The 27,119-nt window shown below is 28.6% G+C and overlaps 2 protein-coding genes across 2 annotated transcripts in view; one reads left to right on the forward strand and one right to left on the reverse strand.

Moving 5' to 3' along the window:
- Positions 1 to 27,119, forward strand: part of LOC145256408 (lipoxygenase homology domain-containing protein 1-like) — a 798,046-nt gene that overhangs the window by 230,965 nt on the left and 539,962 nt on the right. The gene's annotated exons all lie outside the window — the stretch shown is intronic.
- Positions 12,303 to 27,119, reverse strand: part of LOC145256411 (uncharacterized) — a 96,640-nt gene continuing 81,823 nt past the window's right edge. The window contains exon 2 of the mRNA XM_080115278.1: positions 12,303 to 15,291. Coding sequence (XP_079971404.1) covers positions 15,191 to 15,291 — 101 coding nt within the window. The 3' untranslated portion in view covers positions 12,303 to 15,190. The remainder of the gene's footprint in view (positions 15,292 to 27,119) is intronic.

Below are 27,119 nucleotides of genomic sequence, written 5' to 3' on the forward strand. Positions count from 1 at the left end.
GTTACTATTCTTTAGAACTTTCCTTATACTTTCTAAATTATGATATCTAAATTATGATATACTTTCTAAATTATGATATACTTTCTAACTTATGATATACTTTCTAAATTATGATATACTTTCTAAATTATGATATCTAAATTATGATATACTTTCTAAATTATGATATACTTTCTAAATTATGATATACTTTCTAAATTATGGTATCTCAATTATGATATACTTTCTAAATTATGATATACTTTCTAAATTATGATATCTAAATTATTATATACTTTCTAAATTATGATATACTTTCTAAATCATGATATCTAAATTATGATATACTTTCTTAATTATGATATCTAAATTATGATATACTTTCTAAATGATGATATACTTTCTAAATGATTATATACTTTCTAAATTATGATATACTTTCTAAATTATGATATACTTTCTAAATTATGATATCTAAATTATGATATACTTTCTAAATTATGATATTAAAATTATGATATACTTTCTAAATTATGATATTTAAATTATGATATACTTTCTAAATTATGATATACTTTCTAAATTATGATATACTTTCTAAATTATGATATCTACATTATGATATACTTTCTAAATTATGATATACTTTCTAAATTATGATATACATTCTAAATTATGATATACTTTCTAAATTATGATATACCTTCTAAATTATGATATACTTTCTAAATTATGGTATCTAAATAATGATATACTTTCTAAATTATGATATCTAAATTATGATATACTTTCTAAATTATGATATACTTTCTAAATTATGATATCTAAATTATGATATACTTTCTAAATTATGATATCTAAATTATGATATACCTTCGAAATTATGATATCTAAATTATGATATACTTTCTAAATTATGATATACTTTCTAAATTATGATATACTTTCTAAATTATGATATACTTTCTAAATTATGATATACATTCTAAAGTATGATGAACTTTCTAACTTATGATATACCTTCCAAATTATGATATACTTTCTAAATTATGGTATCTAAATTATTATATACTTTCTAAATTATGATATCTAAATTATGATATACTTTCTAAATTATGATATACTTTCTAAATTATGATATCTAAATTATGATATACTTTCTAAATTATGATATCTAAATTATGATATACTTTCTAAATTATGATATCTAAATTATGATATACTTTCTAAATTATGATATACTTTCTAAATTATGATATACTTTCTAAAATATTATATACTTTCTAAATTATGATGTACTTTCTAAATTATGATATACTTTCTAAATTATGATATACTTTCTAAATTATGGTATCTAAATTATTATATACTTTCTAAATTATGATATCTAAATTATTATATACTTTCTAAATTATGATATACTTTCTAAATTATGATATACTTTCTAAATTATGATATACTTTCTAAATTATGATATACTTTCTAAATTATGATATACATTCTAAATTATGATGTACTTTCTAAATTATGATATACCTTCTAAATTATGATATACTTTCTAAATTATGGTATCTAAATTATTATATACTTTCTAAATTATGATATACTTTCTAAATTATGATATACTTTCTAAATTATGATATTCTTTCTAAATTATGATATACTTTCTAAATTATGATATACTTTCTAAATTATGATATACTTTCTAAATTATGATATACTTTCTAAATTATGATATCTACATTATGATATACTTTCTAAATTATGATATACTTTCTAAATTATGATATACATTCTAAATTATGATATACGTTCTAAATTATGATATACCTTCTAAATTATGATATCTTTTCTAAATTATGGTATCTAAATTATTATATACTTTCTAAATTATGATATCTAAATTATGATATACTTTCTAAATTATGATATCTAAATTATGATATACTTTCTAAATTATGATATACTTTCTAAATTATGATATACTGTCTAAATTATGATATACTTTCTAAATTATGATATACTTTCTAAATTATGATATACTTTCTAAATTATGATATACATTCTAAATTATGATGTACTTTCTAAATTATGATATACTTTCTAAATTATGATATACTTTCTAAATTATGGTATCTAAATTATTATATACTTTCTAAATTATGATATCTAAATTATGATATCCTTTCTAAATTATGATATACTTTCTAAATTATGATATACTTTCTAAATTATGATATACTTTCTAAATTATAATATACATTCTAAATTATGATGTACTTTCTAAATTATGATATACCTTCTAAATTATGATATACTTTCTAAATTATGGTATCTAAATTATTATATACTTTCTAAATTATGGTATCTTAATTATGATATACTTTCTAAATTATGATATACTTTCTAAATTATGATATACTTTCTAAATTATGATATACTTTCTAAATTATGATATACTTTCTAAATTATGATATACTTTCTAAATTATGATATACATTCTAAATTATGATGTACTTTCTAAATTATGATATACCTTCTAAATTATGATATACTTTCTAAATTATGGTATCTAAATTATTATATACTTTCTAAATTATGATATACTTTCTAAATTATGATATACTTTCTAAATTATAATATACTTTCTAAATTATGATATACTTTCTAAATTATGATATACTTTCTAAATTATGATATCTACATTATGATATACTTTCTAAATTATGATATACTTTCTAAATTATGATATACTTTCTAAATTATGATATACGTTCTAAATTATGATATACCTTCTAAATTATGATATACTTTCTAAATTATGGTATCTAAATTATTATATACTTTCTAAATTATGATATCTAAATTATGATATACTTTCTAAATTATGATATACTTTCTAAATTATGATATCTAAATTATGATATACTTTCTAAATTATGATATCTAAATTATGATATACTTTCTAAATTATGATATCTAAATTATGATATACTTTCTAAATTATGATATACTTTCTAAATTATGATATACTTTCTTAATTATGATATACATTCTAAATTATGATGTACTTTCTAAATTATGATATACTTTCTAAATTATGATATACTTTCTAAATTATGGTATCTAAATTATTATATACTTTCTAAATTATGATATCTAAATTATGATATTCTTTACTAAATTATGATATACTTTCTAAATTATGATATACTTTCTAAATTATGATATACTTTCTAAATTATGATATACATTCTAAATTATGATGTACTTTCTAAATTATGATATACCTTCTAAATTATGATATACTTTCTAAATTATGGTATCTAAATTATTATATACTTTCTAAATTATGATATCTAAATTATGATATACTTTCTAAATTATGATATACTTTCTAAATTATGATATACTTTCTAAATTATGATATACTTTCTAAATTATGATACACTTTCTAAATTATGATATACTTTCTTAATTATGACATACTTTCTAAATTATGATATACTTTCTAAATTATGATATACTTTCTAAATTATGATATACTTTCTAAATTACGATTTGTGAATGGACGTTGTCTACATTTATTTTGATCGACTTTTAAAAAGTTCCCGCTATTTCGTCCTTTCGTACGCTTGTTCATCTTTTTCGTATAAATAAAGGGAAATGTAGTGAAGTAGGCTGCCTGGCTTTCCGTCCAATACCTCCAGAAACGCAATTAGCGTTGATCATATTAGACAATTGCTATTCATTTGATAGTGCCCCCTTTTTCGGGGTAGCTTGGTTTCCCCAACATCGTGGGGAAACAAATAAATGAAACGGCGGAAAGCTGAACTGGCCTTCAGCCAATGTTCATTTCTGCACCTATGTGAACTCATTCACTTAACAAGTCAACTTTTTGATTGACCTCGCTAAATTTGAACGCATTTCACTTCCTATGGCTTCGTAGCGTAACAGTAAGATGTTGTGTTTTCTTTTACTTTCTTTTCCTCCTTCGCTTCACAGGTTCAAGCCTGCCTGCCTACTAACACTTTTTTTTTCAAACACTCAGGCAACACCGGACACCCATGCTAGTCTATTATATAAAAGGTTGCGTCGGTTAGATTCTGCGAGAAGTTTTCACATACTTCCCAGATTGTAATATCTCGCATTCGCAAATGGAAATCATCTCTATGTTTTTTTTTGATTGAGTTAAACAAAATTCTCACCATGCCATCGTGTCGGCTGTTTGTTTGTCTTTTTCGTATAAATACAGCAAAACTATTTGAATGCAAACGCCAATGCCTGGCCTTCACCCGGGCAGTGTCTATTCTGTAATTGGTTTTTGGATCAATGTATGGAAATCCTTCACACTGGGACAAGTACTATTTATTTGGATACTGCCAGAGTGCCTCCTATTTAAGGGAGCTGCTTTTCCCCACACATTAAAAACGATCTCATGGGGAAACAAATAATTAAAATGACAGAAAGCGGGAAGCTAAATTGGCCCCCAGCCAGTTTAAAAGATTCGTGGTGATTCCTATGATTCTTAACTTAATTACCAACTCATTGAATGCATAATCAACTTTGGCCTAATGGTTAGTGCGGAAGATTAATTATCCTATGTTTTTGAGTTCGATCCCACCTCTCTCTCCTTATCTATTTTTTTTAGTTTTTTTTATTTCGTCCATGTGCCAATATCCTCCACCCGGACAAAAGTTAATTACCAACTCATTTAATTCACTATCCTCTTTTTTTTTCAAGTTCTTTTCCTCCTTCACGGTACGGGTTTGAGTCTGCCTGTCTACTACCACTTTTTTTTTTTTTTTATTGCTCAACGCACACCTCCAAACACTTGGGCATCCCCGCTAGTTTGAAAAAAAAAAGAACAAAAGAAATTATCTTTCTAAAAATGTAAAAAAATAAAAGAACAAAAGAATTATCTTTCTAAAAATGTAAATATTTCCAACCCTAAATAAAAAGAAAAGACAAAAAATTGATGATATACCAAACTTTGGTAAAGTTATGTTCTATACATGCAAAGAGATCCAGAAACGCTTAATGGTCAATTGAAACAAATGCTGATCAACAGTCTTTACTGTAAACATCTCAAAACTATGTGATAATGCTTAGTATTTCTACGTATGGAATAGATAACCACTATTCATATGACAAGATCGCAGGTAAAATAAGCCTGAGCCTGGAATAATAACATGCACCAACAAATGACATCAAATTAATTCAAAAGCCATAAGCTCAGAAGAAGCATCTGAGCATCATACTCGGCAGTGAGTGACATCCTTTTACTAGTGACCATTTTTCTTTCAGGTAATAGACTACAACTGACCAAATATGGATAACTAAATTTGATTAACACAGATTCTCGAGTTCAACTTGAAGATTCAACAAAAAAGTAGGAAATTACATCAGCCAAATGTTGTGAAAATAATTTTCAAGATGAGAACAGTAGCCAAATAATCCAACTAAAACACATTATCAATCCTCATCTAAAAAATTCTGAAACATATGATCAGCACAAAGACCATGCAGAGGAAGAAATTAAAAAAACAACCTTAACACAAAGAGACTCCTTTTCATATCTTGAACATAATTCTCAAGTTATGCGTGTATGTTAAAATCTACGTGCAACTGCTTTCTCTCCCGTTTCAAGTTGTGTTGATCCATTCCGTAATATCTCCTTCTTAGATGTTGTTGCTATTGTCTTTTTTTCTCTTTTTAATGACTTTCATATCAGCAGTGTTTTTAAAAGCTATGTAAGCATAGTAAAAAATTAGCATACAAATTAACTCCATATGTTTATTACTTACAGCATCCAACACACACATGTCTACTTCTTACAACATCCAGGACAGCATCCAAAAGGATTAACACTCATAAAATATGAGAATATGATTTTTTCCCAAGCATGAGAATATGTAAGAAGTGACTTTATTTAAACAGAAAAATAAAACTGGCTAAAAAAATTCCCGTGCGTCATATGTTATGACATGTGTCTGCCTAACTTTAACAAATGTCTAAAATTAAATCAACAGTGACCAATCAGAGACGATCATAGACTGACTGTTAATGATTTATTTAAATAGCTCTAATTTAATAGCTCTCGCATTGTCTGCCATCATCCAGCTACTGTCACATCATTGCAGTGTTGCATCCCTGTGCTTGTTTTATAAGTACTTCCATAGAATGTGTTCCAATGAACTGATTGCACTTCTTTTCCTTAATACACCCCCCTCCCCTACTAGACTAGTTGCTAAATCTCATTAACTGAAGAGTACAATAAATGCAGGAAGATTTTTTACTCTAATAATTTTTTCTTCAAACTGCTTGCCTTTGGAATTTCTTTTCCTGCTCTCTGTTCTTCCAGCAGTATTAATATGCATGAATTTAAATCTAATATGAACAAACATCTTGCTGCATAACTCCCCAACAGGTTGCTGCTTATAAATATGGTACCTACCACAGTAACTTTTTACACTCCAGTGACAATATAGCATGTTTCAAATAAATAAAATTAAAATAAATAAAAAAAGTCAAAGCATTTCAGAATTTCTTCCATAAATGACATTTATCCTATCAGTTTACACACACGCACGCATATAAATTATCACAAGTTGAACTTTCTCCCTTAGAATTTATGAATTATTTAGCTTTTTCTATTGACTATTGCAAATTTAAAATGATTCATCTTTTCTTGTAATATCATCATCACGACCGCATGTAACCATCTATAATATAAATCTCACCTTTTTGTTTAAAGGTATGTATGTATGTATGTCAGGTCATGTCATATGCTACTGGTACCATGTAATCCAGTACTACCTGCCTCATAGTCGGGTCACCGACGACTAAACTGGTTCCCCCACCAGACTTGTTTGGTGAGGACGGTGGCTAGTCTCCCTGAAGGATTAAAAACAAGACCTTCCAAAGGGCGAATGAACCCTTTTTCGGGGTCAACAGCCAACTAGCACCGTGTGTGTTTTTGTGTGTGTATGTGTGTGTTGGGGTGGAGAGGGCTTCTGTAAGCCGTGGTGAAGGCAACTTTTCTAGGAGAAGCAAATCTGATTTAAAAAAAACATAAAGTGGGAGACCAGTACCCGCATTAAGCTGGTCTGCAGTAACTTGTTGCTGGTTATCTTGCTCTTGCTTGTTGCTGGATCTCAACATTTTGAACCGAGAGAGAGACTTAGTTGTCGTACAAAGCTAAGACTCTGTAACATCATCTGTGTATAGATACTCCCTCAGGCATTTGTCTATTAAAATGGTTCTGTGGCGATGGAATTCATTTATGAGCTCATGGACTTTAAGTGTCTGAGGAAGTGGCACTCGTCTGACAAGACGTTGCAATCATCATGTATGTATGTATGTCTGCCTAAAAATTTTGACACAGGCGACGGATTTTCACGAGATCGGTATCATTTTGAAGCTCAATGTTTCAGACGACATATATAAAACATTTGCCCAAAATATTAATTCTTTCACCCTCAACTGAGCAGTTTTCTATAAGGAGGGGGTCGATTTTTTGTGAGCCATTTTTGCAAGTCATCGAATCAGTTGGATTGACTTTGCCTGATTTTAAGGTTCCGAACTTCTGGTCACATCATGGAGTAGCAGTAAAATGTCAGATTTTCTTTCATTTTCTTTTCTGCCTTTGTGTCATGCATTCGAGCATGCCTGCCTACTAACACTTTTTTTTTTTGCTCAACACACACCTCCAAACACCCAGGCTAGTCTATAATATAAATCTCACCAGTCTGCTTAAATGTATGTATGTCTCACAAAAACTTTCGAGAGAGGTGACAGATTTTCACAAGATTGGTATCATTTTGAAACTCGACCCTTCGGATGAGAAATATCGAAAAATTGGCCAAAAAACATTCATTTCTTCACCCTCAACTGAACACTTTTCTACAGGGAGGGGGTCGCTTTTTTCCGCCAATATTTTCGAAAGCCACCCCCTCTTTTCGATTATCTAGCCTTAATTTAAATCTACATCACTTCCAGTTTGACGATGGACGCAATGGCAAAGACGTCATGTGTTTTTTTTTTTTTTACATTTTCTTTTCTTCCTTCGCGGTACGGATTCAAGCCTTCCTGCCTACTACCACTTTTCTTTTCTTTGCTCAACACACACCTCCAAACACCTGGGCAACGCCGGGCACCAAGGCTAGTTTAATCCTAAACGGTCATTTAATAATTAATTAATCAATTTAAATTATATTTTCATTGCTGACCATTGTCATCATGTATGTGTATGTTGTCTCCATCCAATTCTATTCGCTGTTATAAAAGCCATTTGACATTATTCAATTAATTCAAGCATGTTCTTATAAACATAAAAGATTTATTCCCAAATGTTTATCTTATAGCTGAAAGGTCAAAAGGGAGGTTGGGAGAGAGAGAGAGAGAGAGAGAGAGAGAGAGAGAGAGAGAGAGAGAGAGAGAGAGACTTATGTTTTGAGCACATTGCTTAATTTTTAGCAAGTCTTGTCTCAACTAAGACTCTATGACTATTTTCTCACATTCTAAGAATTTGTGACATCATATCCGACCTCTTCCACATATTAGTTAATATCTACTAGTAGATGTACTTCCTCCACTCAACATTTAACATTTATTGCTATTTTTATCCATGTTAATTTGTCCAAGAATTAGCTGTTTCTTTTACATAATATTTTCAAATAAATTACATTCAACACATCTGCTATTTCATCCACAATCTTCTATAAAAATTAATGGTTAGCTAGAAAATTTTGTACATAGAGAGGGAACCTTAAAAGTCAAAATGCATCGAAAATCATTAATTTCTGCACAGTTTCAAAACAACAACGAATATTTGAAACTGGGTCACCTGAAAAAGCACTGATGAATCAGAAGAAATAACCACCCATCGACATCATTTGTTCAACTCAGGAGAAAATCTTATGAAATAACAATATGATCATCATGGCATTGCTGTGCAACATAGTCAATACATACCTAAAAATATTATGGTCGTCCTGAAAAGTGAACACATACTTATATTGTGCATTGAACCAGGAATATAACTTGCAAGGTTACCATACAGTCTTCCTTTTGGGCCAGAAATGACAACTAACAATATATTTCCTACGTTTTTTTTTTTCCAAATCTAATTCATATGATTGGTAATTTACTAAATAATCTTATTGGATACTTGTTGGAATTCCTAAGATTTCTATTTCAAAAGAAATTCTTTAGGAATGTCCACACCTATTGCATATATATCTGCAGCAACAACAACCGTAACGCTTTGTTCAAAGAGATGTTAAGTCAAAGAGGTTGATACTTAGTTGATACTGACTAATAAGACAACAATGTGTCTTTATTTTGAAAGCTACAAACATCGACTGATTGAAAGCAAAACTCTATATGCTCAGTCCAGAAATATATTGTAGAGTTACTTCTTTAATTCAATGATCTACCAATATTTCTTGTTACCAGACATTTCCATTTTCGTTTTTACCTGCCTCTATTGCATATGCAGCACACCAGATGTTGTTTTTGAGCAATGAAGACTACCACAGCAGTTGGCAATTCATCATATCTTATGCTGCTAGAATCTCCTCTCCACTGCTCCAGATTTCATAATCACATCTGTGTTAACCTGGTCTCTTCATGCTTCTATGAGTTAATATAATGCAACTGACTCATCCAGAAAGGCTTCATCTGATTCATCTGTCAGACTCAGATCCACTTACCTTAGAGGTATGATCTTCACAGATGTCGGCCATCCTAGCACTCTGGGTGGGAAAATTACTGTTACTCATATTCGGAAATACTTGAAACCACAAGAGGATCCTTGACTTTAGGTCAGTAGAAGATACTACACTTCATCTTTTTTATCCTCCTGTAAATACTAATATTTAAATATATACACATACCCAATTGCTAAAGATATTTATTTTCTTCCCTCAAATTTGAATTCTTCCTTCCATAGTGTTCTATACTAAGTATAAGTGTTCAATACTAAATACACCATAATCTCTTTTCATATTATTTCAGTAATTCTTATTTGTTACCTAATTGAAAAGAAAGCTAGTTATTCTCACTTGTTTAAATATAAATCATTTACCATCATTTCATGTCACTATTCCAATGTTCTCTCTCATTGAATAGATAAGCTTATTGAACAAATTTGCTTTCGTTTGCAAATGTTTTAAAAACATGGGAAGAAATTCATTATTTGTACTATATAAGCTTTGATGGAACATTTTGAAATTTCAATTATTGTTTGGCGGTTTTAAGTATTGGAAGAATTCTATCGAGAATCCTATCATTCTCGCCTTTCCCAGAATTCCAATGGTCAACATGTGATCGTTAATGGATAGTAATTTCTGTAGAGTAAGATAATCATTGTCATTATTATAGATGTGATGATGATGATGATCATCATCATCATCACATCTATAATAATGACAATGATTATCTTACTCTACAGAAATTACTATTGCAATCTCCTATTTATGTCTAATACCTATTTATGTTCATTACTGATTTATGTTCAGTTGTAAGCTATTACAAAACTAGTAAATCATGATGCATTTTTTCTTTACTTTTTCCGTTATTTGAATCTTGATCTTAGATCTTGAAAGTCAAAGTTGATACAACTAAATTATTTCAATCAAATTTTGAAAAGTGAACATATATAAATAATAATATCTTTAGAAAAGTTGGTTTGGATATCCAGCACTTCATCAAATCTCAACACTAACGTAATGTACTTGCAATAACCCTTATCCCTGAGTGGCTTCCGGGCCTTGATAAGTGGTGATCACTGTATAAAAAAAAAAAGCATATAAATTTATCTTGTGAGATTTTAAAAGTCGAGCCTAAATAACATTTAAACTAAAACATCAAATTTTGACTACTGAATTTTCAATTGTAATTACAGAAATATGTTAATAAAACTATAATAACGTATTTCATTACAATTTATTAAAAAATATCATGTAGTTCTATCCAGGCAGAGTAAGCTATATTATGAAATAGAATTATATTTAAACGGAGCATCTACATATCTATACAATTGCTGATATTTACCTTATGTTATCAATCTGAAGTGTATAATTACATATTAATGGTACATCTAGTTTAAAGTTGTTGGTTGGTTGGTTTTGTTTTACGGCGTATCAACCCGTTTCAGGTTATTTAATGCCGAATCCAGTGATTTGGAAGAAAAATTTTTTAATAGAATATATTTGTTTTTCAAGTTGGTTTCTATTTAACCCATAGTTGGGACCCTAACAGATACTACTACTCCGGGTCAGAGTGGACCTGGGAGCAATGGCAATTAAAGGGTAGCTCCACACTCCCCAAAGCCCGCAAGCTGGGGCCTCACCATCGAATATAGTTTAAGGTCATATCCAGGATCCCAGTTTAAAGAACAAGCATAAAGATGTGATATGTTTAAAAACAGCCAGACCAAATAAGGTCTGCAAAAAAGTATTAGAAAGTGATTCATAATGGTCAAAAATAAAAGTTTTTGTTGTGTCCACTCAAATACTTAATTGTCATTTTATTGATTTTCTTAAGATAGATTCAAACCAGTAAACACAAACAACATTAAAAAATATACAATATTTCAAGGACACAGAATTTTGAAGGGAGGGTATTGTTTATTTGTATGATCTTATATTATAAAACATGCCTTACAGATAATTATTTATATTGCCATGAAAAATCTTTCAATTTCTTTAGAAAAAAAAGCATCGAACATTTTTCATTGCTTTTTATGTTTTATTAAAACATTGCTTTTTAACAATTTTAGCATTTTTCTATACAATTTTATGATTCCATATTTTAAATTTTATATCAGTTTATAATTTTTTGTTTTAATTAGCTGCAAGAAATTTTGAAAAATATAAATTCCTATTCAAGGTTTTCATTGTAATAAACTTTCATTAAGCGATTTATTGCAGCAACTATATATATTTATAATATGCAGAAATGTATTCTTTTATAAGTTTGTATATAACTCGGTCCCTTTTTATACAATTAGTCAGGATGATTCAATTGTTTTTAAAATGTATTTTATTTCAGAATCTTATCCAATTTTAACTACTTTGATTTTAAACTACACAAGTTAAATCAGAAAACCAGTCTCTATTTTGTTTAAATCAAAACTGTATAATACTTAAAATAATAATTTTTAAAGAAAGTTACACCTACTTCAAAAGAAAATTGCACAATTTAACTCATTATTATTTCGTTAGAAAATTTTTTCTTTAAATTTTAACTATAACTATTTATTCGAAAGCAATTAATATATAAATTGCTATGTTAAAAAAGGAAGAAAAATAGGTATAGAAAATGGTAAAAAAATCTTTTTTAGTTTTTAATATAATAAAAATAAAATAATGGGAATCTTCTGGTTGGTTAATATATTATACTGAATTATTGCTAAAATTTTATTAAATAAATAACAGCGTTATATATGGATTGAAACTAATGTAATGGGTGGGGTTCAATGGAATGCGAATTAAAAAGAAAAGTAATCCATAGATATTTTTCAATTTTTTTCCTTTGCGATATGTATGGGATTATCTTTTTTCTGGAGAGGAAGGCAAATATTTGAGGCATTTAAAGCTTTTTATATAATATCTTTTTCTTTTTTTAAGAAAAAATTATTTGGTAACTGTTTGTTCTGCTGTTTTGTAATACAGACATAAAAAAATGAGCAGGTTAATTTTGGGAAAATTTCTGATTCGTTTCCTTTTGAAATTATTTTAATAATAATTATTTCAAAAACTGGAATTTTTCAGTCATATGATAATCCCATAGATACAAGAAGTTATTCATTTTTTTTCTCCATAATCTTTCTTGCAGTTTACATTTGGAATATTTAAAATGTAAATACTGAAACAAGAAAATCCAGGGAACATTAGCAACCATCACGTATACATATATGCAAAATTGCTTAAATATATGTAAACACACATATTTACACCCATCTTCTGATCCTCATTCCCATACATACAATAATATATGAAAAATTAACTATAGAAACGTATATAACTATATAAGTTATATACACAATAAGTAATACCTATTTTTTTATTTGTAAGTTGTTTTAATGCATCAATTGGTATATTATGTTATTATTTATGATCAACTTTACAGTTACATCAAATATGTAATTCAATTATTTTTCTTTTCTGATGTAAAGCAATAAATATTATAAAGGAGTAATGTGGAATAACTCCAATAGCCTGCAGAAATCATATCTGATAAAAACTTGAAAAATGAAAATGACTTTGAACAGACAATTGAACTCCAAACGGATTAGAATGAAAGTCCAAAACTTAACAAATTTATATTTTAGTGCTGAACAGTCAAACTTGTTAAGTAGTGTGTAATATCCACTTTATAGTAGGAAATGATCAAATTAATTAATATTAATATTATTAATTAATTTTAATATTAATATTAATATTGATATAATTATTCCTTACTCAATTAATATTCTCTAAAGAAAATAAAATTTAATTAAATTTAGAATTTTATAAACAAATATTCAAATTAATCTGAATTTTTATGCTTCCATTATTTAATTTTATTTAAGTATGTCATGAAGGGGTGATGCGGCTACGGTTACATGTAAAACAACTTTTATTTATGTGTGTGAAATCGTTAGTATATGGAATGTATGAAGGAAATAAAATTTTATAAGCATGAAAACAAATTAGTTAAACATATTGAGACACACACATATTTAAAGAATTTATGATTTCTGACATTTCGATTTTTATGGTGAAATCATCATGAGATTTGGGCAATATATATATATATATATATATATATATATATATATATATATATATATATAATTTGTTTTTGTTTTCACTATACATTTTTTGAATGAATTATACAAAAATGCATTTTTACCTAAATGCGAGTTGGGAATAATTTTCCCTTTGACCAATTTAGTACCTCCAAATGGGGAGCGGTATATATATTATCTTATATATATATATATATATATATATATATATATATATATATATATATATATATATATATATATATATATATATATATATTTCAAGGAGTAAATTCACCTTCTGGCTGTAATCAGCACATAACAGTCTCATTTCTCCGCTCATTTAGCCACATTTCCCAGCATAAATATTCATTCAAGTTTTTCTCGGCATGATGAACACTTCATGAAGCCAAAACATCAGAACTCATGAACGTTGCAAACATGCTTGTGTGCCAATATTCTTATTTTGTTTTAATGCTTATCAGCTTCTTCCATACATTAACCGTTTCATTTTTTTTTTTTCAGAAATTTAATTTCATTGATACCAACTCTTTCACACACACATAACAATTTCCAATCATCAATACGTTAGGGCACTTATGGTAGGTGCAGCCATGTTGTCAACATTGAGGTGGATGTGCTTAATATCGATAGATCGAATATATTATATGAGTTTATATTCTATGAGTGGCAGTTTCATTGTATTCCAAGTTTGTTGGGTAGAAAAGTATTGGTCCATTTTAATTTCTCTTTGACGAATAAAAAAATGCAATTAAACTGTAAAAATCGTAGAATATAAGCACATGTAATTACATTATATATATATATATATATATATATATATATATATATATATATATATATATATATGTCACACATGCATACATACATGTAACTGACTAGATAGAATTTTTACTATTATTTGCAAAACGATTTCCATATTTCAAAATCATTTTTTCAGATAACTGTGTTTAGATACATTAAGCAGATGTCACTTCTGTATACAAATAGATTCATAGTTATTATTACTTTTATTCATAATTCACAATTACACACACATGCGTGCATGCGCACACACACACATATTCAATTCATTCACATAATTATATACAGGCAAAACATTACCGCTTACACACACACCTCTCATATCTCCAACAAGTATATGTACATTTATAGAATAATATAATATTTTGAATCCATTTTAAATCTATTATTGTTTGTTTTTTTTTTATAATCATTCACTTTTTGTTTTCTCAATTTTGAACCTTTTTTATTTTAGTGATTAGGTTTTCCCGTTGAATTTTCCACGCTTTTTTTGGAATTGTCTTTGAAATTGTCTTTGCATGGCAAAATATGACTTTGTCACATACTTTTTTTTTTTATTTTAGTGACATATAATTTAGTCTTAAAAGTTCCTTCAGTTCTTGCATTCAATTAAGGTATGTTAACGCCACACTGATACCAATAAGATGTCGGACTCATGAATTCTATCTTCTGCCTGCGAGGTTCCTCTCCCCAGTTATCACGCCCAAAACCTGAAATGAATAAAAAGGAAAATGTTTATTAGTTATTACTGTTTATATTTTGACATAAATATTTTTTCACCTACAGCCCCCCCCCTCAAAAAAAAGCAACAAAAAACAATCAGATATCAAGATTAATGTAAAAATGTAAAAATTATAGATTATTTCAATCACTCTCAACAAATAAAAATTTCCCCTTTTGATTTTGTCAGTTTTACATCTAAGTGATCGTTTCTTCTATGTTTATCCTAATTAGAATATCATTTTCAGATGATCATTTTATTTAGTTTCGGAAATAAACGGAGAGAGAGAGAGAGAGAGAGAGAGAGAGAGAGAGAGAGAGAGAGAGAGTGAGTGTGTGTGGGGGAGGGAGGAAAATAAAGATTTTTTTTTTAGATATATAAAATCTTTTCTATTCCTTAGTTTCTTTTTGAAATATTTACTTTAATCTGGAATATAAGATAAAAAAAATAATCATTGGACAAACACCTGTTAACGAATTAAGCAAAACATATGGACATGATCAACCATTTCCGGACCAGACAAGTCTAAAAATCAAATTTTCTTTATTTCAAAATATGAATTAAAACATTGCAAATTGGAGATGATTAGGCTAAAAATCCCCGAGGTTGAAATAATAAAAACATTATATATATATATATATATATATGTGAAATTTATTATTGTGAGTCTAGAATGAGTTTACATATTGTTTCAGCTAGGGGAAAATCCTCAAAATGAAGAGGAAATATCCAACTAGCATCGTCAGAATTCATAGATGGAACATAGAAGGTCCATCTATGAATTCTGACGATGCTAGTTGGATATTTCATCTTCTGACGATGCTAGTTGGATATTTTCTCTTCTTTTTGAGGATTTTCCCCTAGCTGAAACAACTTGTAAACTCATTCTGGACTCACAGTAATAAATTTCCTATATACTGCTCTGGCTACACATTGAGCACTCTAGTCCGGTTTTTTCACCACTGGTATATATATATATATATATATATATATATATATATATATATATATATACGAATATGTATATATGTATATGCATAATTTACCTATATATATTAAGTTATATATTTGGATTTTACCGTCACTGGATTATTTATCTTCCACCAGACTATCCATTCATGTGTAATCACCTTTTTTTTCCACCATATTCCCTCTGCTTCACTTTTTTTGTTATCAAGTAAGATCTTTGACTTACTTGTTATTTCATCAAATACTTTTGCATGCAAAATCCGATCCTGCATTTTGCTAATTCCTACCCTCTGATGAGAAGGAAAGTATTTCTTCGAAACTCAGCGGATTAAAGACTATCCACTTATGTAGTGTTTCCTTTTTCAGATTAAATATGTTTTAACTCATTTCAAAGAGTTTTTTTTAAACGTCTTATTAACTGTTTGCTCGTGTATATATATATATATATATATATATATATATATATATATATATATATATATATATACATACGAATATGTATATAGGCATATGCATAATTTACGTATATATATATATATATATATATATATATATATATATATATATAAACATGCATAATATATATATCATATATAAAATGTATAATATACATATATGTTTAATATATAAGTATAATATATATAAGTATAATATATAAGTATAATATGACTTGCTGCCAAAATATACAAGTATAATATATATATATATATATATATATATATATATATATATATATATATATATATATATACTAGCAGAAGTACCCGTAATTGACTGGGTTCAAAAACAGCCTACAGAAAATGGACTGTGATTGATGAAAGTATGATAGGTTATGAAAAGGTGGGGGTTGTAAAGAGATAGGTTTTGATACTCAAAAATTTTACTCTCAGCGAAATATGATGAAAGTAAAGATAATTTTTGCGAAAATATATTTTTTTGTATCCACTTTGTTCCCATTCATAGCCAAGAGTGACCAACAAAATGATGTTTTCTTACAAAGAGAAAATGATATATATATAATATGAATATACAAGAAACAAATGTTAACATAGTAAATAAAAGTTACTTTTATGGTAGAAAAGTTCATTGGTTTGTATTTTCACAAACCGGTTAAAAAAAAAATCAAAATGGTAGCGACTTTGAAATGGAGAGCTCCCTTTTCAATTTGAAGGAGGGGCACCTGGGCATTCTTTGTTAACAATTTAAGAGAGTTCCATCAACGTAAGGAATATTTATAAACATATTTTAATGTTTTCAGTTATTTTGTGCTTGAGGAATATTCGATTATGGTATATGTAGTTTATATAAAAATTCATTTAAGTAGTCATCACCTCAAATTTTGTTTTAATTTCGGTTCGCTGAAATTATTTCAAGTAAAGAGCATTAAAAACTATTTAAAAAAAAACAAAAAAAATATAAACTGAACTTTTATTGGCTATGGTAACATTTATTTCTTGTATATTTATTTTTTTCAGGTAGTCGTTTGTTCGCTTTTCTGCTAAACACTCTTACTAAATAATATCGACGAAATATCGATAAACAAAGAAACAAAAACAGTTTTGAAAAATAATGAAGCTTTACTTAGTTTAGTAAAATAATCCGAAACAGCAAAATGGGATATTAAAAAGTAAACGCGTAATTACTTTAGTTTTTTAAAGCAAAGAATCGATATAAATATGAATAAGAGGAAAATGGCGCCCTTTTCAAGCAGGACAGCTTCGTTTCAGTTTTACAGTATTGAACGGTGTAGTATTGTGCCGTCGGATTCAGGGTTATACTATTGTAATGTAAAGAACATGCAGAAAGGGTTGTAATCAACTGAATTCCTTCTAGTACACTGACAAAAAAGGTTAAACAGATATATAAATAAAAATAAAAAGGTTATGCAAATGTTTTTAAAAAGACCCATAATCACGTGAGCAGGATTTTTTCCTTCTTTTGACACGATAACAAGTAACGTTCTTATTGTTTATTATTTATCTATTTATCTATTTTCAAAAGAGTGCCACGTGCAAGTGGAGAAGGAAAAAAAAACAGTTATGCAAAATTTGTGTTGAGAATTGTCTAAAGTTCCGACTTTTTTTTTTGCTTTCACTTTAATAAGAACGTGAATTTATGAGGTGAATTTATTCCACACAATATGATTTAACTAAAAAAAATAAATAAAAGCTAACGTGAATTAAGATTAAAGTTAAGTTGTTATTGTGGACCCTAACGCTTTTTAAAAAACCTTGTTAAACTTTGTGAAATATTTACATTCTATGGAGGTCAGGCGCGAACGAACACCCAATAATTTTATTATACCATATTTCTTCAAACTGAAACATAATTATCAAAGTATACTTATGCAAATAGATATGAAAAGTCTTTGTTAAAGTTTGTGCCATATTTCCATGGAGTACAGGCGCGAACGCAGACCCCACAATTTTATTATACCATCCTTATTTAAGTTGATACATACTTATCAAAGTATTCTTATGTACATCTATATCAAAAACCCTTGTAAACGTTTTTTTTTTAATTTTTTATTTTCATACTTTGGGGGCCAGGCGCGAATGCAGACCCCACAATTGTTATGAACAACCGTTCTTCCAGATCAAACATACCCATTCCTGATCCTCGATACATCTTCTATCATTATATGTAATCAGTATTTTAAAATAGTCAACCACATAGGAGCCTATTCGTGACCACACACACGCACACACAGCGTTCAGCTTTATATTATAGAGAATATATATATATATATATATATATATATATATATATATATGATTGTTGAGCTGGATTAAATCCAACGATATGAAATAGAATGTAGGCGGAAAGACCTGAATACTCAATGTTTCGCCCGATTTATGCGACCATCCCTCTTGAAAAAGCCCACATAAATCGGACGAAACGTTGAGTATTCAGGTCCTTCCGCCCCCATTCTATTTCATATATATACATATACATATATATATATATATATATATATACTAGCAGACTGCCCGGCGTTTCCCGGTTGTAAAATATGCATAAATATTATATTTTAATTAATGCAGAATTCTTATTTATTATAAACAAAAATACCGTAGGTATTAAATGTAATGTTAAATTTCATTTAAAAAAACGAAGTAAATAAAACGGAAAGAAACTGAGACATGTGCATGCAAGCATTATGTTATTTTTAAAGAGTTCTTGTAAGTAAAAAAAAGTAAATCGAGCTGAGACTGAAACCTAAACAGTGAGTCAAGTAAAATTACTATAACACCCGCTTGACGTGACTTTTAAAGAGTGTTTGTAAACCAACTCACACTTAACACAAGGAAGCTGTCATATTTCACGACGGCACAAACAAATGGAAACATGAAATAGTTGAAAACAGTTGAAAACAAAAAAAAGTCCGGTGGCCTCCCACGTACCAATTTTTAAATTTTTACATCTTAACAACCCCATTTCCGGATGAAAACGTATTAAAATGTTTTGCACTTGTCTGAATACTCTATATACCAAATTTCAGGGCTATAGATAAAACATTCGTTGAGTATATAGATTTAAAAGTGTCCTCATACACACATATTCTCACTTTAATAGATATATACATATGTATAATTATATATATATAATAATATATGTATAATTATATACATATATGCGTAAAATTGACATTATACACACACACACACACACACACACACACACACACACACACATATATATATTCTTGGAAGTTGTATAAACTAATCATTTATTACCATTTTGGTGTCACATGTGACATTTAAAATTTGCTGGATAGGCAGAAATACTGAAGTCTGCAGGAAATAAGCGCATACAAATATCAGCATGAACGAAGGTGTCCATTCAAACGCAAGTTTGCATGCATTCATATAACTGCTTTTATACCCTCATCCATTCACCCCCATTCGTGAGTACACATTCTTCTCTTGTACACATTCCTCTAAATTCACTCACACAAATGATGAATGCCACTTCTTGACAGAAGTTTGCAATTTCTTTAGATTGATGTTGAGCGACCGTGCACGTAGGTAGCTCTTCAATCCAAGTTTCACTCTTGCATAATCACTCATAGATGCGGAAGGGGAACTTGCCAATATTTGGTGGTGCCCACATACATGTCTCATTCCATATATATATATATATATATATATATATATAGTCTAAAGAAGCTTTGAATAAAAAAATGCAAAAATAAAAATAAAGAATGCAGTTTAAATTCCCGGAACGAAAAAAAAATAGTTTAACTTTAATCTATCGCAGACTTAGCACCTACATAATCCGACTTTTAAAATGTTTATGATGACAAAACAGAACTCATTTATATGAGGAAGAAAAACAACAACAACAAAAAAAAGCATTTACTAAAACTGTTAGATAGAAATACTTAGCATTTGCATAAGCCGATTTCGCAAAAGTCTTCAATTTTAAAACAGAATTTAACTACATGAGGATGGAAAGAGAAAATCTTAGCTAAAATTTTGTAATTAGAAAACGGGGATCATCAGCTGCTTACCATGTAGCTGTTTCGGAGATTTAAAAACAGGACAGCTGTTTAATACATGGCTCTCCAGTCGATAATACCACTTCCCCAATAAAAAAAATGTAAAATAATACGGTACTATTTCTAATATATGAAAAAAAAAAAAGAGATGAATTAAATCATAAAATCTAAAAAGAAAAACTATTAATAAGTTTAAGATTACAAGATCCATTCTGCGGCATGTTAACTAGCGTATAATGCTATGAGAATAAAAATGCATAAAAGCTTAAGTACCTTAGGTACCAGAAAGGTATATATATATATATATATATATATATATATATATATATATATATATATATATATATAATATATATAATATATATATATATATATATATATATACATGCTGTAATCAAGACAAAGATTGGATACACGATTTTCTTTTACATATATGGATATCCGTGATTTAAGATGATTGATTTGATGTTTGTGCTCATCATATTTAAATGTGGAAATGAATTTGAAAAACAGTGTGATCTATGAAGTGTGGGAGGGGGGCACTAAAGAAAACCTTAAATGACGTCATACACTTTATGTTGTCAAGTAAATTTATATCAAACTAGAAGGCTACTCGACGCAGGATGGATAAAATTAATTCCTTGAACAGAACCAATTTGCACCACTTTTATGTTGCCTTATGATTAAAATCAAGATATTATGATATTAAGCAGTCTGCGTGGAACCTTCATTTCAATTTTATTTAAAATTCATTATATAATTTAGTATTGTAGGAAATGTCTAAAATTTAAAACTTAAAACTTCTTAACAAGAAAATGAAATTCGGAGAATCTTGCTTAATTGGTGTCTAATGACTATGGATCAATTTTAATGCAGATTTAAAATGTTTCAATTTTTAATGTGCCCTTTGTAAATTCTTTAAAATATTCCAAAGAAACCGAAATTTTCGGAATATTTATTAATTGATATCTAATATTTATTCTTTAGATTTCACAAAAATCGATGTTACCTTAATTTTCATGAAGAGATTCTACTTCCTTTTTTATCCACTTTGAATATAACTAAATATAGCACACATTACGATCCCTTACATCTAGCAGTAGTTTTCTAAGATTTATAATGATCGGTTTATTAGTTAAGGCGTTAATCCTGTACATAGAAATATACATATACTTAACTTTACATAACTGTTTCAACTTTTTCAGTTATATAGCAGGACCCTTCTCCAGAGCAAAGATTGCAAACTAATTGAATTGCTAAAATTTGTTTATGTTTGTACATACGTGTGCACTCCTCCTCAGTGAGGAAATTCACCTGGAACCTTGTTTGTTTTTTGTTTTTTGCATGCACTTGTGAACTGGTATTATTTCAGAGCAATAGTAAAGAAAACGTTAGTAAAGAAATATGTTCGTTTTGTAAATTAGTGAAATTGTAATTCTTTTGTTTTACGAAGCGCTAAGTTAAGAATGTTATGGGAAAAAATGTAATTCCTGCTTTCAACTTGAATTACTTTTCTTCCTAGATGATGAAAAATGAAATTGTCAGCCCCCAGAGCTGTCCATAAAAAGAGCAGTAAGCGCCCCTAGTTTCCACACAAAAAAAGATTAAATAGTATTTTAAAATACAGTATCTATTTTTGTTGTCTTTCATTGAGAAGTCCTCCTAGACCGAGTTAACAATAAATATGTCCGGAATAAGTATTCTAAAATGTTGAAACTGCTTGTTTTTCGTTATTTCCAATCTTTCCTTATTTTAGAAATCCTCATAGACTGAGGTAATTATTAATGTTATTGAATTCAGTGACTCTCATAAAAAAAATTATTTCAGCATAAAAAAAATAATGAAAATGCAAAACTAATATTCTGTTTTACATCATGGATGCCTTTAAAGCAACGTTCAAATGGCGTAGCTATTTGTAAGGTGCATACGTACATGCGTTGTTCATAATAATCGTAAGAGTCAAATAAAGACAAGAATTTCAATTCATTGTCTGTGAAGGAAATAAAAAATATTTAAAAAATACAGTGCAATGACAAAGAATAATTTTTAACAGAAAAATGAGTTAAAATTAAGTTCCATTTGGGTTTACATTTACATCAACTTTTGTTTGTGCCTTACGATGAATACCCTGGAGAAATCATTTCTGATTAATGATAACTAGTTGCGAAATGTAACTGCAACAGTTTGGTAGAAGTTACACAGAAATTATATTGGCAACGATTTGTGGTTAATGCTCAATCTTATTGAATCCCCGTCAAGGGATAATATGAAACATAGTTATTGCGTTTGTTATACGGAAAAAAAAACAAACTCACAGTATTTCTGTCTTTGTTGTGATATGACTGAGAAAGTTTAGAAAAAGAATGGTTTCAACGTAAATGATTAGTAGAGAAAAACAGTGAAAGTGTTAAGCTGGTATTCATGTGAAACTGACTAGCAGCCAGCGAGAAAAACAACTTCATCATTTACTTACAGGCGTTAAAGAATTCGTAACTCTGGTCGATATGAAAAGTCATATATTCAGAGGAAATGAACAGTTTTGTAATATATGCTTCAAAGAAAGTAATAAAACTGTGCGTATTGTTTGTGGTAAGCAGTTAGAAAGTCTGTTTCGTATTGCTATGTGTGGTAAGCGGAGGGTTTTATGTTTTTGTCGAACGGAATAAGGAGGGAAGCCATATTGAATTTTAGTAAAATCATTCTGAATGTGTTCGAAAAATTGCAATCTCTTAAACCGTGGAACGAATCTGGGCAGCGAATCAAAGTGCTGGAAGCAAAAAAAAAAAAAAAAAAAAAAAAAACTAAATGAAAGGAAGAATGAGTACTAGCCGACTGTTAAGAAAACGAAACGATAAAATAAAATAATCACGAACACATGTAATATGAACCCTATGACATTTATAAATGGTTTAAACTGAGATAAGAGGAGGACATAATAATGAGTGAGGAAGTATCTTGAGGAAGTATACCTGTAAGTATGACTTGTTTGGGAGAGTGATTCTCCTCGGAATTATTTAGTATATTTAGTATATTGAATTAAATTGAGGGATAATAACCGAAAAACATGCATCATATATTGGCAGGTAATGTGGTCATAGTGAATGTATATGTGGCGTCTGTTTTTATTGCTATAATATTTTTTTATAGAAGGGAAAATTGTATCTATTTTATATATATACTAGTAGGAGAGGGAGGTTACGGCCTTGCCGAGCCATAAAATATGTTTAAATATACTTTAATTCATGCAGATTTCATATTTGTTATTACAGAGCCAATTCTCTATTGAATATTATATTGTACCTAATATTTAGTAGTGATTTCAAAAGTTAAAAAACAATGACTTGGGTGCCATCAGCGAAAATTGAAAACAGAACATTTAGTGCTCCATCCAAACAAATATTTTACTTGTTATAAACTATCATTCATATATGATTATTATTTCCTGTTAATTTCAGTGTTATGTGACCAGTAGTTTAAGAGTTTATCGGTTAAATATTAACACACAGGCGCACATGCACATTTACTGTTTATATATATATATATATATATATATATATATATATATATATATATAGGGTGTTTTCGTTAAAATATATAGCTTAGATAAATGGAAAATTTATACATATATATATATATATATATATATATATATATATGCATGTGTTTGTGTGTGTGAAGGATTTTTCATTTATCTAAGCTATATATTTTAACGAAAACACCCTATATATATATACACACACACACACACACACACACACACACACACACATATATATATATATATATATATATATATATATATATATATATATATATATATATATGCAAATGTCGCAGATTTTAAAAACATAATTTTGCAGTTTATTTTCTGCTACCACGTTCATAATGTTCAATATGGTGGATAGAAAAATATCATGAGTTTCACACATTGTCATCATTGATTCTTTTGTTATTTATTATCTGGGTGGCCATAATGAGAATGAAACTGGTTTGTAAGACAAGTTTGTTAACCCACCCACTATTGACCTTAGAAAAATTAGAGTACGACTAATTTTGACCTGAAAAAATATTTGCTTTTTTGAAAAGGTTACCGACTAAATGTTGGCCGTTGTTGTATCATGCAATTAAATGTTAAAATGTTTAGGGAGCAAAAACAAGTTGGATATTTGAGGTTTTTCTGAAATTATGATTAACTGTTTGTAGAAATCATCTATCATTATCAAATCTAAAATGCTTAAGCTTCCAGGGAGTGCTATTGTTTTTTGTTTTTTTCTAAAGGAATCACCATTAACCTAGGCCAAATATTATTCGAGGACAAGGGTTAACGATGTGGAATGGTTGTCAATTGAGATAAAGAGCCTTATGAGAGGTTAAAAAAGATTTATGGAATGGACTAAGCTGGAATTATCAGTTGAGACGGTTCATAACAGGAATCTCTTGATCTTCGATTTGAAGGTGATGATGATGTAACCTGCAGGGAAGCAGTCCCAGGGTAATTGAAAGCCCTTGAAAAGAAGCTCCGTTTGTGGACATTTCGTTTGATACTAGGCACACATAAGAAAAAGTGAAAGTTTTTCTCATTAGTAATAAAGCGAGTTCTTTCTGTGAATGCTTTACAAGAAAGAATTAGAGATTGGAGCTCAGTTGAACATATAATGAGAGAGAGAGAGAGAGAGAGAGAGAGAGGGAGAGAGAGAGAGAGAGAGAGAGTGTTTAAAAAAAGATGAAATGGAGACAATATTTGTCAACTAGTAGGACCTCATGGAAATTCCATGGCGATTTCTACATCAATCTGTATAATTTCTTGTAAATAATAATAATACTTAATAATATATATCAAGGTTAATATTATTAATAAAAATATGACCCTTTCTTATTCCATAAAAGTAATCGTCAGCTAAATATTTTTCAAATCTATAATATAACCACTCTTTGAAATGTATTTCTTTAAAATTGTACTGTTTTAGTCTATGGAACGACAGAATTCAACCTTGGAACAATATATTATAAAATAGGAAAAGTCAGAATTTATTCTAATTTAGTGATATCAAATTAATTAACAATGACTATTGGAGGCCCTTACCTCTTTTGTTCAATGTTTGTGAACGGTGATAATTTTGTATGAACAAGGAATACGTTAGCATATTATATATATTTTTCATGTTTTTTTTTTAGATATCTACTTGAAGCATTCCTTTCAACAGTATTTTCATCTTTCAACTGAAATCGACGGCAGAACTCTCTATCTTTCTTCCGCATTTAAACCAATGTTTAGTTGTATAGAAACGAATTCACATCTTACACATTCTTACATTTGTATTTTTTTCACTATTTCACACAATCACATTTTCCAAGGATATTATATCATGAGTCACGCGCAAACGCAGCAGTGACTGAAATGAATGAGAACTTCTGTGTACTACCATGGCTACCGAGAAAGTAGGCTAGTGAATGTGACGTCATTTTCTGATCAACTGTAGACTGAAAATTGACAGAGATATTGTGTAGGGAAATGTACACACACACACACACACACACACACACACACACACACACACACACACACACACACACACACACACACACTTTTATAGATATATAGATTAGATTGTATATTGCTTTAAAATTACGTAATTTTACATAATATTTATATTTTATATTAAATAAAGTTCAGTTTCATTATTAATCGAATTGGGTTCCTTTTATTTTCTTTTTTAACATGTTTTAAATCTTTTTAAAAATGCCCTCATATAGTATCGACAGTGATAGTTTGAAAAATCTTACCTACATTGCCAGCAGGCATTTTTCAGGCCTTCTATATCTCGGTGGTCGTGGTACTACTGCTTCAATACCTATTACAATTTTTATTTCTATATTTCAGAAAATAAAGTAAAACGTCTTTGTTGTTTATGAGTGTCCAGCATTAATGCAAAATTCACAACATTATTATAAAAGCATCTAATACAAAATTAGTAGCACTATTGAATTCCTATAAAAATTAACTCAAGAAAAGTTATTTTTGATTTTGAAATAGAGTATTATTTTCAATTGCACCATCAGACAAAGACATCATATTTTATAGATATATTTGGCGCATAGTTTTTATTGTCTGTATATGTTTTCAGATATAAAAAAATATTGATTTTTAAACAAACGCAAATACTATGTGTTTATCAAATGAGTCAAAGATGGTGAAACTAATGTATTTTACTTTAATCTTTACATAATTATTGAATGGAAATTACTTTAAAAACGAAGATTTTTCATATTTACCATTAATGTTAAATCATTAAAGTTTAATTCTTATTTCACACACCTAAATTAGCAGAATGGGTTTCATCTTAGTT

The sequence above is a fragment of the Euprymna scolopes genome, chromosome 32 (assembly GCF_053919585.1).
Source record: "Euprymna scolopes isolate OS-2025 chromosome 32, ASM5391958v1, whole genome shotgun sequence".
Classification (NCBI taxonomy): Eukaryota; Metazoa; Mollusca; class Cephalopoda; order Sepiida; family Sepiolidae; genus Euprymna; species Euprymna scolopes.